This window comes from Lampris incognitus, chromosome 4 (genome assembly GCF_029633865.1).
Source record: "Lampris incognitus isolate fLamInc1 chromosome 4, fLamInc1.hap2, whole genome shotgun sequence".
Lineage (NCBI taxonomy): Eukaryota > Metazoa > Chordata > Actinopteri > Lampriformes > Lampridae > Lampris > Lampris incognitus.
This window is the reverse complement of record NC_079214.1, coordinates 47,167,292-47,181,282: the sequence shown is the minus strand read 5'-3', so window position 1 is coordinate 47,181,282 and position 13,991 is coordinate 47,167,292. Positions and strand designations below refer to the sequence as shown.

Sequence of the window (13,991 nt, the reverse complement as noted above, 5' to 3'; positions counted from 1 at the left end):
CTATATCGTAACTGCATACTGTACTATATTTAAAAGCAAGGTTCTTCAAAACCACACAGGTCAGGTCATATTCCCTCAGTATAGATGTCAATTTCTTTTCTCACCAGCATGTTTCTGACCAGTGCAAAACAAAAAAAGAAGACTTTCGATGGGCTCTTTAAGTTTCGGTTGTGGCATCTTGAGTAGCATGGGTAAAATTGTGTATAATCAGCGATGTGAAATATGTGTTTTACTACATAGTTGTTCTAAGTCCAGTCTATGGAGCTTTTTAGAAGAAAAACCATAGTTACAATACAGAGTTGCCCATCAACCAAGAAATAAGATTACAGCACCTTACTTAGATTGTGAAACAGGAAGTGGTGCATGTAACTGGTCCCGGATAGTCATCATAGTCTGATGTTGCTCAATTTAGCCGCATTATTATGGGATACAATGGTTTTGATGACAAAAAGATACATTTCTGACTTTCATAACCTTTCTTTAGAACAGGGTTTTTCAAAGTGTAACACAGTGAGCCTCCCTTCGGGAACATCAAGTGACTGGGGCCTAACCCATTTTAATAAAGGGAATAATAATAATAATAATAATAGCAATAATAATAATAATAATCTACTGTTTTAAAATAAAGAGTTGTAACCATAAAGGGTTTGCAAATATTTATTTTGAACACTCAGACCTAATACAATCCCCACATTTTAATGCAAATCAATAAAAGTGGTTAAGAATTAGTATATAGGTCAATGCCTAATTGTGCATGTTTCTGAAGTAAAAAAGAAAGCAAAACTGAACACATATCTGTCACCTTTTAACAAAACAGAATGGGGAACATTTAAAATGTATACAACCCATTGGTCCACAATGCTGCTTCCCGACACCATGCGTGATGGCTTAACCTGACCTGTTAAATAAAGTTTAAAATGCGCTCAAGAAAAATACATGTTGTTCACTCTTTTTAACCCAACCATGGGTAGCCTGCATAGCCTTCTCCACCTTAATGGCAGCAGAGAGTCTGTGTCCAAGAAAATCCCAACTTTAAATATACATCTTCATAATTTCTGCAGGGTTAAGACCTTTACTTGTAGTTCCCTGCTTTTTTCCCACGCCTCCCCAGAAACTCTCTGGCGCCCTCTAGTGGAGGCGGGCCTCACACTTTGAAAACCACTGCTCAGAATAATTGTTTTCATTGGAGAACCGTGTAAACTTGTGTAGAAAAGCGATCTCTTGGTGTAAGTGTTGCATTGCTTGTGGAGAGTGGAGAAACAGAAGACATTCAGTAAGACAGCTTGCAGCTTTCCATTGACAACCAAGCAGTGCTCTTTGCTGCCTTGTGGTTGTAATGTGTGCATATTGGGAAGACTGTCTTTTACTAATTCAGTCAGCTAACATTCCTCAGCCCACTCAAGACTCTCAGTCACACAACAGGGCTTTGAATAGCAGCTGTTTAAGATTCAAGATGTCTCCCTGCCACAAACACACCTTTCACAACTCATACAGTACTGTAATGTTTTACAAATAGTTTTCAATAAAACTGTAAATATGGATGAATGAATTTGTTAGAATCCTACCACCTTGGACAAAAAATTGAATACATCTTGGGCTGTTTGTGAAGTCCTGTTTAGGAATGATGTGAATTTTCCATGTATTCATGTGTGTGTGCGTGTGTGTTTCCACTGTACCTCAAACTGAGGCCAGTTCATGCTCATGCCAGGTCCATGGGTGTTCCTCCACCATCTCAGATCTTCCACATCATTGGCTGCATTGATGGTCTGACCAAGGTCGCGGTACAGGCCTTTGAACCTAGTGGACAACGTGGCTGTCAATCAATGTCACACGATGCACACACCCTCCTCCAAAATGTCAGTACTTCCACATGGATTTTGAAAGAAGAGCCTTAGGGTAAAGTTATTGCTTGCTTGCTTTTTTTCCTCCAGATATATTTTCTTTTGCCACTGCTAATTAATGAAAGTGGTTAAACAAATTTCTGTGCTAAACATACCAACATTGGTTGAAAACCTCTTGTTTTTTATGACATCTCTGATCAATGTGTCACCCTCAAATCATTCACAACACTGACTCTTAATGTTCATGATTTCATTGCTGTAAACTCATGTTTTGTAAGTGAAAAAGATATATGAGTTAGCACGGCAATCTAAACATAGAGGCTCTGAAATAACAAGGAACTCCAAGAATTCTTCTGTGAACAGATGACGGGTTAGCAAAATAATTTTATTTAACGGTTTGGTTTGACGGTTAAAAGGTGCCCTGGCAGCCCACAAGCCGACACAAGACACTAAAACCAAACCGGCTTCACAGAGTACAACTGCTGGCACATGTAAATAACAGGACCCGACCTCATCTTAAACAAGGTCTCCTGTACGCTGAATGATTTTACACATCCTTTACAACAGAATTTTGAAATAAAGTCAGAGAGGCAGGATATTGCAGCATAAATGTATATGTGTTTTGCACTGATGACCGCATGATTTTTCTAACTGAACGAGGATGATAAAGGTATGTACTCACAATAGCAAGTTCCACTAATTTTTATCTTTTTATATATTTTCTACTGTTCATTGGCTAAATTTCATTAATGAGAACAATCACCAGCAGTGTGTAACTGCACATGAGAAACTTGAAATCCACCACAAACTTTTATAAACATGTTATTTACACTCATTGTGGCTTGTGCACTAAATTCCCCCAGGCTACATTGAATGAGGTAGATTTCCTGATAATTGAGCTTTAAACATTTCGCATATGGACCAGAGGTGATATTTGCTCAGCACTGGTGTGTTTACACATCAAGACCAAACGAGGGAGGGGAAGTCTTTGACCATCCAGGAGTATCCATTATTGGCTGGGGCTGGGACTCTCCGCCCGAGGCCTCTTTGAACTAAACCACACTTCTTACCAAAAACCCTGTTCATCTTCTTCTAGCATAGGGCCAAAGATATTTTTTTCACAGCAGGGATGTTTCATTTCCATTGTAAATGCCTCCATTTCATTTCTAATGGATGTCCGATCTGAAGCAGTCCGTTGCAGTTACCATGTAACACCATAGGCATCAGTAGGTTAAAAATAGATTTTGATAATTACAGGATTACCGCTTGAAGTTGCTTTTTCAAAGAAATGTAACATGACAGAGAGAGTTTCTAAAAAGGTCTACTGAATAGCTGCAGGTGTAGTAAATTACATCAGAATATGAACAAGCTCCACAAAATATTTGGACAGTGACTCTGATGGACTTGACCAATCAGCATTACCATGGTAACTATGAGCTGTTCAAATAGAGTGGGAGAGGAAGAGAAGTGCATGGTTAAAGGACAAATACTAGTCAAGTTGTCCATTAACTCCTGTGTGTTCATACACACACACTTGCTTTGCTTGCTGGTTGTCCATCGTGCCCGATGATGACCATCTTCTTCTATTTGTGGGTCCTTTGAGGACTCAAGATAGCAGAAGATACCTGCGCAGAGATGGTTTTTAAAGTGGCATGGGGGGTGCGCTTCTCCCAACGCCACATGACTTGATTGTAGAGGAGATGGTTCCGATGGCAAGGGGGATCCCTAGACAACTGGCATCTCCACACAACTGCGGGGGGCTGCCGGAAATCCAGTTTTTCGGAAACCGCCTCGAAGCGTACCGCCACAGCTTGCTTTTCTGTTGGGGTAAGCTCCCTTAGCCTTATGTCTTCCCAGACTCACCCATAAGGCAGCAGGGCAGTGGTTGATAGGTGCCAGGGCATGTCTTCCAGGGTGGGCCTGTGCACCATATCTCTGCGGCCCACTGCTGCTCCGAGATCCCCTGCCAAGTTAGCCTGGGGTCGCAAGACCCCAGTTACCACGTGTGGCCACAGGGAGGCCTGGCAGGAGTCTTGGTGAAGGAGAGGCTATGTACTGGCAAGGGAAGGCTTACACGCTAGGATGCTTCCCTATTCGCCACAAAGGCTAGCCAGCGGCAGCAAGCTAAGGGCAGGAAGGACAAAAGCGGGTTGGAAGAACACATGCACCTTCCCTCTAACTACACACTGCTGCACTAGACGCATCACAACACCCTGTGTGTATGTACACACACACACACACACAAAGACACACACATACACATGTTCTAAGATAAAGTAACATTCCTGAATGCCTTTGTTCTGAATTATATTAACTAATCCTCCTTACCTCCACATCTACCTTTAAGTGCATTTGTCTGCATGTGTGTTTGTGTGCACGCGCAAGCTTGTGTGTATTTATTCACCCTTCAGCAATACATGGCAAAGACTGAACCCCTTTGCTTTGGAACGGTTGTCCTGCTGCAATTCAAAACTAAAAACCTACCTATTCTCATTAGCGTTTGACTAGCAGTTAACTCTGAGTTTGATGGTTTCCTAAACTCTTAACCTTGAAACGTCCTCACTTGGGGAGTTTCAGTCTCAGTGCAAGGTTCGGTTAGTCTTTCTAGGTAGTGGTAAAACATCGGTCCTGCCAACGTGAATCCCCCCACATATCCCCTCTGAAGGCTTTTGCAAACTTTAACCCACTTTTTTTCTGCATGGTTGCAGGCTGTGAGCATATGATATCTTTAGTCTTGTTTCTGGGCTCTCTCTTCTACCTATCCTTATTCAGGACTAGAAGGTCTAGTCTAAGTCCTTTAGTGCTGCTTGGGGCAACGATGGAGTGGACGAGTCTTCTGTCTGCATTGCATCCTCTGTTTCCATTTCCCCAGCCATGGTTTGTTTGGAGATGTCTGCTTGGTGTTATCTCTTTTGTTCATGATTGCTTCTTCACTATCCGTCACCATTTGTGACAGCTCCAGCTACACATCACTCAACTGTCTGTGTCTAGGATGTGTCTGGGTCTGCTTGCTTTGGGAATAAGAGCTCTCTTCTTCTTTTTTTAGGGCTCTGTGGCACTCGGCTGGTGATGCCACATGGGACAGCACTGTTCTGTGTGACATCTGAGGAGTATTCTTCATGTGTTTTTGCATGCAGTGCTGTCCAAATGCCTCATTCCTGACCTCATCACTGTCGTGGCAATAATAACAATAAGGAACACCTTCTCCCGTATTGTGATTATACAAAAGTCTCCAAATAAAAATTGGACAGTGTCCAAGTAGCGTAGCGGTCTATTCCATTGCCTACCAACACAGGAATCTCCGGTTCGAATCCCTGTGTTACCTCTGGCTTGGTCAGGTGTCTCTACAGACACAATTGGCCATGTCTGCGGGAGGGAAGCCGGATGTGAGTATGTGTCCTGGTCGCTGCACTAGCTTCTCCTCTGATTGGTTGGGGCACCTGTTCAGGGGGGAGGGGGAGAATAGCGTGATCCTCCCACATGTTACGTCCCCCTGGCAAAACGCCTCACTGTCAGGTGAAAAAAAAAAAGCGGCTGGCGACTGCAGCCCTCCCCAGATCAGCAGAGGGGGTGGAGCAGCGACTGGGACAACTTGGAAGAGTGGGGTAGTTGGCCAAGTACAATTGGGGAGAAAAAAGGGGTAAAATCCCAAAAATAAATAAATAAATATTAGGCCTAGTTTTTTATTCATTTATTGATGTTATCCCACAAAATATTCAGATAAAGAACTTGTGAGTTTGTTAAAAAAAAAAAAGAGAGACTTCGTTAGTTACACAAAGATTTCATCTGAGTTAGTGAGGAAACATTTTCAGGCAGCGAGGGTTGCCTTTTTGTCACTTTAGACGTTGATTTGAACATTACCGTCAAATTAACAGTTGCTGAAATAACTGTCCACAAAATCCATGTCATGTGATTTCTGCAGTTTAGACTGTGATGCCGGGTTGCTGTTTGAAGGTCTGTCTACCAGAGGCTGCCTGACTTTACCACTGCACAGCATGTTGCTCCACTGTTTTGGTTCATCTATAGAAGGTGCCTTGTAGCTCTGTAGGGAACTCTCTGATTTATGTCCACTAATGGACATAATTTGTGAACTCCATCTCCCTGTTGCCTAACTTTTGGATGGTATTGCTCCGGACGCAGTGATTTGTGCAAACAGACAACGTGCCTACTTCTTTAGAGCTCGGTATAAGAATAGAGCCATAGAAATTGATCCCCACGGCCTCCAAGGAGTACCACGTCTCCCAAATTCACCCCTTTTTCTGGATGGAGGTAAAAGGCTTTTGGATATTTTTAGGAAAAGTATTTCTCAAATGATGTGACTGGACACAGTTCTTTTCCCGGATCTTAAAACATGGTCCCCTTCCTGCTTTGACAATCCAACTCATGGAGCTTTTCATGATCCTTGCTCTTATTATAGGCAAGTGTTACGTATTTGTTGCCTAAAAGCAGTTAGTGCAGATGTGGGGAAAATATGGAAAACATTAAGTAAAGGCTGGGGCCATTTCTTGCTGTTATTATTATTATTGATAACATTCCATCATTCCATATTTCTAACCTACCTGAGTCATGCTTGATGTTGAAAGACTCAGGCTCAAGATTTCTCAAGAGCTTAATTTCCTCTCATCCCAAAATGCAGCTGTAAATCAAACCAAACTTTTCTTTACCAGGCCCCATGGCGTGTTTGGATTCACAGTTGGCGAATTCTTCAGTATGGCCAGATTTTCGGTGATGGTAAGGTGTTGCTCAGTTTTGTATCGGCCTTCTCATCGCAAATCCTATATCATTCCACTAAAGACGTTGCTAGAAGTTGTGAAATAAATTGTCTTCCTTTAGACACCAGGCCTGACTCAGAGGGGGATCCCTGATAAAGCAGTTTATGCCAGCATGTATACCAATATAGGTGCTGATGGAGTCGTGTTGACCCTGGCTGTTTCCCATTGAACCATAAACTTCATGCAGTATGTTGTTAAAAAATTATTTTTTGACATTTGCTTAATCTACATCTTGATTTCAGTGTTTTCAAAATTTGTTCAGAAGTTTGTCAACTCAAGATGTTGAGCATGATGTTGTAAGCTCATTTCTTGACTTCTCCAATTGGTTCAGTGTTTCATTGATCAATGCAACAAATCTCTTACTTGCTTTTTTTGGTTCTGTGTGCCAAGTCACACCAACCATAAAAACTAAGTCCAGCATACAGATCAAAATTAACCACAAAGTCATTCTTAAGACAGCTCGCATCAACGTCTCTCTAAATATTCTCTGGATAGCTTCTCTGTCAACATGGCGATGCATAGCCTAATCATTTTGATCAATGGTGGAGTGATATTTCGTGATGATGCATGTTTCATTTTAGGTGTGGTCTAATATGATTTGAGCACAGCTGGAATGCTTGTTTTGACCAATCAGAATGGTTGGCAAGAAATACCCGTTATAAATGTGAGTAAGATAAATGAGTAAGCACAGCAATCAAAATAATGAGGCTCTAAAATGACAAGGAACTTGAAGACTCCTTCTGTGAAAAAAATGATGGGCTAGTCTCGACCCATCACAGTAGAATAATTCTATTTAACAGTTCAGTTTAACGGTTAAAGGTGCAAGGGCAGCCCACAAGCCTACACAAGACATAAAACCTAACCAGCGTCACAGAGCACAGGTCCTGGAAAATGTAGATAACAGGACCTGACCTCATCTTAAACAACGTTTACTGTACTCTGAATGTTTTCACAGTAGCAAGTTCCAATATAGTTTTACTTTTTTTTATATATTTGCTATTGTTCTCTCTTTTTACTAAATTTCTTTGTTGAAAACAATTGCTGGTACTGTGTGTAACTTCACATGCCAAACAAACTTGAAATCCACCACAAACGTTTATAAACATGTTATTTACACTCATTGTGGCTTGTGCTCTAAATTCCCCCAGGCTGCATTGAATGAGGTGGATTTCCTGATAATTGAGCTTTAAACATTTCGCATATGGACCAGAGGTGATATTTGCTCTGCACTGGTGTGTTTACACATCAAGACCAAATGAGGGAGGGGAAGCCTTTGACCATCCAGGAGTATCCATTATTGGCTGGGGCTGGGACTCCCCGCCTGAGGCCTCTTTGAACGAAACCACACTTCTTGTTAAAAAACCTGTTCATCTTCCTTTAGCTTAGAGGCAAACATATTTGTTTTGCAGTGAGTAAGTTTCATTGCCATTGTAAATGACAGCGTTTGATTTCCAATGGATGTCCGATCTGGAGTGGTTCGTTATCACCTACTATCCCAGGTGTCTCGGTAGACTTAACACAAATGATTTTACAGATTGCTACTTGAAGTCGCTTTTTCAAAGAAATGTACCAGGACATGAAAGAAAAAGTTTCTATAAAGGTATAATGAATACCTGCATGTATAATAAATTAGATTAGAAAACGATAAGGCTCCACACAATATTTGGACAGTGGCTGATGGACTTTACCATGCAGTGTTACCATAGTAACTACAAGCTGTTCAAATAGATTGGTAGAGGAAGAGAAGTGCATGGTTAATGGACAAATATCATGAGTTGTCCACTAACTCCTGTGTACACACACACACGCACACACGCACACACACACACACACACACACACACACACACACACACACACACACACACACACACACACACACACACACACACGTTCTGAGATAACATTCCTGAATGCCTTTGCTCTGAATTAGATTTAACTAATTATTCTTAACTCCACACACCAATTTGTACCTTTTTGTATTTCTCCGTATGTGTATGTGTGTGCATTTGTGTGTGTGCCTGCATGCATGTTTTTATTTATTCAACCTCCCAGATATATGTACACAACAAAGACGGCAACTCTTTTCTTTGAACACTGTCTCGTCCTGCTACAACTCAAAACTGAAAAAGTAGTTATTCTCATTAGTGTTTGACAAGCAGCACCTCTGAGTCTGATGGCTTCCTCAATGACTAACTTTAAAACGCCCCCCGTGGGAGGGTGTTAAGTCTCAACTCAAGGTTAGGTTAGGCTTTCTAAGTAGTGCTAAATTGTTGGTCTACCAATGTGAACCCCCACCCACCCACATATCCTTATTCAGGACTAGACCTTGTGTCTGTATTGCATCTTGGTCTCAAAGCGTTGTGTTGTTTTTTTGTTTTTTTTTGTTCATGACTGCTTCTTCCCTCCAGCTACACATCATTTTCACTTTCAACTCTATTTAGTCATCCTAACTGCTCCTGCTAGTTAGGATGGGTTAAAAGCAGGGGACAAACTTTGGGTATGTGGAAAAATGTACTTGGCTGGTACCTACTGCCTTCTTCTACCTTCTGGCTGTGTGAGTGATGTGTCTGGGTCTGCTTCCTTCAGGCACAAGAGCGCTATTCTTGTTTCTTCAGGGCTCTGTGACACCTGGGCAGTAATGCCAAATGGGACAGTGCTGTTCTGTGGCAATAATTGAGGATTCTTTACTTGCTGGGCGGCACGGTGGCGCAGTGGTTAGCGCAGTCACCTCACAGCAAGAAGGTCCTGGAGTTTGAGCACCGGGGTAGTCCAACCTTGGTGGGTCATCCCGGGTCATCCTCCATGTGGAGTTTGCATGTCCTCCCTGTGTCTGCGTGGGTTTCCTCCAGGGGCTCCGATTTCCTCCCACAGTCCAAAGACATGTAAGTCAGGTGGATTGGCCGTACTAAATTGTCCCTAGGAATGAATTGGTGTGTGGTGTGTGTGTGTGTGTGTGTGTGTGTGTGTGTGTGTGTGTGTGTGTGTGTGTGTGTGTGTGGGCCCTGTGATGGCCTGGCGGCCTGTCCAGGGTGTATCCCCGCCTGCCGCCCAATGACTGCTGGAATAGGCTCCAGCATCCCCGCGACCCTGAGAGCAGGATAAGCGGTTAAGATAATGAATGAATGAATGAATGAATGAATCTTTATTTGTTTTTGCATGCAGTGCTGTCCCAGCATCCACTCCCTTATCTGCATTATCAACAAGTATATTCATTGATAGCTTTTCATAATGCATTTCATTTATAAATCTGTACAGCATTGTATACTCAGCACACTCAGGACCTATTACACGCCATTTCATCACAGAAGAAGGATCCCCTCTCCAATACTCCCACTGAGTTTTCCACTATTATTTCATGAAAAAGGTGGGTTTTGTTTTTTTTGGTGTTGAGGTTTTTTTTTAATCTGAATTGAGGGAACAACAATAAGGGGTGTAATACATTGTTGTTTACCGTATCTACCTGTTTTTCAGTGGTAAATGTGAAGGCTTCTGAGCCCATTACTGTCTTTAAGAGCTAGACAAACTTGATTTGTTGGGTTAATTGGTGATGTCGGGTTAATCTGCTGATGTAAGAGTTAAACTGAGGCGTGGTAACACAAATATCTTAGGGTGGGGGAGGTGTTTTGCATCATGGCAGCGGATAACTCCTTCCACCCATCTAAAACTCCACTTTACCAGCCGGGGTTGCTATGACAACAGAGCGAGCAAAACAATCTAAATTTGCTTTTCCTCAGCAACTTCCCCCAGCAGAGATGTAATATCTCCAGCATGTCCTGGATCTGATCCAAGGGGCTCCTCCTAGATAGCAATGTTGGTATACTTCCAAAAGGATGTTGCCAAGAGGGCCTATCCACCAGACGGGTGAAACCAACTCAACTTGCTCTTTTCCTTGAGGCCACAACTCTGTCAGGGTGGAGGAATTTGTGTGCCTCAGTGGATCTGACCTTGTTCCCAGAGCCTTCTGCTCCTTATAATCATACATCCAAACTGGCCTCAGGTGAGACATCATCAGCTATTAAGCTGATGAAAAATGCTGCAAATACTCTCAAATCTTTGGAAGTAACCTTACTTGGAAAAGAGACCAAGGTGATTACACCAAATGCCTGGGCCTTGGAGTCTGGTGACAAGGTTACCCTCTTAACTCTACTTGAAGGAGAGGCTGTTGGACTCTCCTTCCTACAGAGGCTCACCCTCTGTAATTCCCATCAGGCAAGACATAGGAGCAGTCAGCTCAAAACAGACATGTTCTGTATCTGTCCTACCTACCCATCTTTGCAGGAAAGGTCCAGGTGTGTGTGGATGTCCAGAAGAACCTCTTTAAAGAAGCACAGCCTCTTGCGCTCAGCCTCCTGGGTAAGATCAAACACCTGCTCCATGTCCTCCATGTACCGCGGGTTACAACGATTCAACTCCTCTAGGGCCTTGTCATAGCGGTCCTTGGCCTGACAATCAGACATATACGTTTGTGCATACATTCACAAATATGAACACACATGGCATGTCAACACAAATACTTTTGCATGCACACACAAACCCACACATGTACATAAACACAGTTACAAACACCCATACAGAGGAATGCAAACACGTACACAACCACACACACACATACACGCAACCACATAAACACAAAAAATAAAAAAAATGCACTCACAATAGGTTGGAAGTAAAGATAAAACAAGATACTACGGACTACATGTGCAAAAACAAGGTCACGTACATAGAAATTCTTTAGACCAAATTAGTTCTAGACTAATTTGCATCCTAGATAATGAGCCCATGTGCTGACTATACCTTGTTCTGAATTTGTCAAGAAAAAAAACATGGAAGAAGAACCTTCTTTTTTGTTGTTGTACGGAATCACTGCTCTCGATGAAGTCCAGAGCATTATTCAGTGGTAGCTGGGTTCAGTTATAAAGCTACTGTACAGTGAAGATGCTAACACGCCTACCAGCTGGCAAGCCTGGTCATGTCTCACTGACAGCACACACACACACACACACACACACACACACACACACACACACACACACACACACACAAAGGTATGTACTGCTGGACTCCATGACACACCCACACTGGAGTAAGTCACCCTGTGTGTGTCTGTGTGCACACGCACACATGGATGCTGACTGTGTGTGCAGTCATCACTACTTGAGTGTACATTATCTGAGATCATATCACTCCTGTTCTTCAGCAACTCCATTGGTTCTGTTAAATACCATGTTGACTTCAAGATCCTGCTCCTCACCATTAAGGTCCTTAATAAATGAGCTTCTTCATATCTTTCTGAACTCCTTCATATCCACACGCCCCCCCCCCCCCCCGCACTCTCAGATCCTCTTCTGCTCTCCAACTCACTGCACCATTGTCCCGCTTGACTACCATGGGGACTAGAGCCTTCAGTCGTTATGCCCCCCGCCTATGGAACCCTCTCCCACAAGAAATTCACAACATTGACTCTCTATCAACCTTCAAATCCCATCTCAAAACGCGCCTTTTCAAACTGGCATATTCAGTCTGATCCACGCTTCATTGAGTTTTGTGCAGAGGATGATTTTATACTTATCTGTTATATTAACTTTTTATTGTCAACCCTGCTTTGTTTTGATTTTATGCCGTCTGATACAGTGCTGCTTGTTTTTGTTTTTTTTAACTGTGTTCTGTAAGGTGTCCTTGAGTGCTCTGAAAGGCGCCCACAAATAAAATGTATTATTATTATTATTATTATTATTATACTTATGGATGAGCGGAGTACTCTGCTCCATGTGTATGCATATGCATGACTAAAACATCAACATTTTTTTTCCTCATGGTGAAAATGTAAAATGTGCTTATAACTAAATTCAAGTACACCTGTGCTTCTAATGGGTTCTCAGAAAAAAAGGGGGGTCAGACAGACATGGTGGCAATAATAACAGATTAATGGTTGTGAACAACCAGACAAAATGATAAAATGTAAAGACATTTTTTTCCTCATATATTTTCCTCTACAAAATTTTAGTTTTAATTTTGCCATTGCCTCGTTTTCCTCCAAAACAGGCAGGGAAGTAAGTCATGGACAAACATTTCTTTTGACAAGGACATTAACACTGGTGCGTGAGTATATGTGCCTTTGTGTACCTTCTCGGCCTCCTGGCTGCAGCGCTCCACCCGGGCGGTGTACTTGCGGACTTCCTCCTGGGACTTGGAGGGGTCGGCCTTGGCATGTGTCTCCCTGGTGATCGCCGTACGCTCCTCCTTCCTAGCCTGGTGATAACTCTTCTTACTGGACTCCACCTACACACACAATCTTATTTGTTTGGGGTCTTTGCTTATCTGGCAGACAGCAATGCTTAGTTTCTTTGAATCTCAACCGAATCTGATTTTTTTGTTTTGTTTTTTTTGTCTTGCTGTTCACATTCATGTTTGAAAGTGACCCATATTTCAGTGACAACAGACCCCAGATCTGAAATGACTCGCATCCACAAATGAATGTGTGACATCCTTGTGACCATGGTTAGCCATTAAACCAGCCACGATTTCAAACATTTGTCGACTGCAAACAGGGTTGATGGCTCTTTAATTTAAACCGATCTTAATTTAGCTTGAATAAGGACATCTCCCCAAATATATACTCAATCCATGACTGAGCTGTCTTTAAAATGGATTCCATTGTTTTCTAATTTTTGGATTGGTTAAGCCCCTTAAACTATACATTTTCTTATTCGCAACTTTCAATTCACATTAAAAAAAAATCTTTGGCTACACAGCCAGCAGTGGTAAGGCTGACAGAGGAAGATGTGGCTATACTATGGTGTGCTTCTGCAAAATCTCAACTTTCCATCCACCGGCACTGGAGAAGCCATTGGACAAGTCCCTCACCTCCTTCAGTTTGCGGACCCATGGCTTCTGGGCTTTGCGGAAGCCATCGTCAGCGTCCTTGGTCTCCCTGAAGCCTCCCATCATCTGTTTGTGAAAGCCTTCCTTCTGCCAGCTGCGCACCTTTTCGCTGTCCTCCCCCGCCAGGTGCTCTCGCAGATCCATGTGGAGCTCGCTCAAACGCTCTGCTGCCTGCATGAAGGCATGCCATGCCTTCTCCAGAGTCCCATACTGAGGGCCTGAGGGTGGGGGGAGGAAGGAGAGGGAGTATCGACAAAACCTTGTTGTTTCCACAAACCTAATATTTGGAGTTTTTCCTTATAAGCTTGTGTATGTGTGCCTGTGTGTACGTGTCTGCATCTGTGTGTGTTTGCATCTGTCTGCACATCTGTATTGGTTTGTCTGTGCTGTATGTATTTATGCATGTGTATGTGTTTGTGTGTCCGCATTGGTGTGTGTGTGTGTGTGTGTGTGTGTGTGTGTGTGTGTATTAGTGTTTAAATGTCAAGGATTAA

At 42.6% G+C, this 13,991-nt stretch overlaps 1 protein-coding gene and 1 long non-coding RNA gene across 4 annotated transcripts in view; one reads left to right on the top strand and one right to left on the bottom strand.

Annotated features, from left to right (window-relative positions):
* The window catches only part of pacsin3 (protein kinase C and casein kinase substrate in neurons 3), a 37,974-nt gene that overhangs the window by 10,402 nt on the left and 13,581 nt on the right, over positions 1–13,991 (bottom strand). For all 3 annotated transcript variants that reach the window (XM_056278342.1, XM_056278341.1, XM_056278343.1), the window contains exons 4-7: positions 13,480–13,715; positions 12,739–12,894; positions 10,882–11,057; positions 1,677–1,797 (exon numbers count right to left, since the gene is read on the bottom strand). In XM_056278342.1, coding sequence (XP_056134317.1) covers positions 1,677–1,797; positions 10,882–11,057; positions 12,739–12,894; positions 13,480–13,715 — 689 coding nt within the window. The remainder of the gene's footprint in view (positions 1–1,676; positions 1,798–10,881; positions 11,058–12,738; positions 12,895–13,479; positions 13,716–13,991) is intronic.
* LOC130111236 (uncharacterized) lies at positions 6,561–7,878 on the top strand. Its single transcript, XR_008810154.1, has 3 exons — positions 6,561–6,572; positions 6,675–6,799; positions 7,762–7,878. It is a non-coding gene; the product is annotated as an uncharacterized LOC130111236 (long non-coding RNA).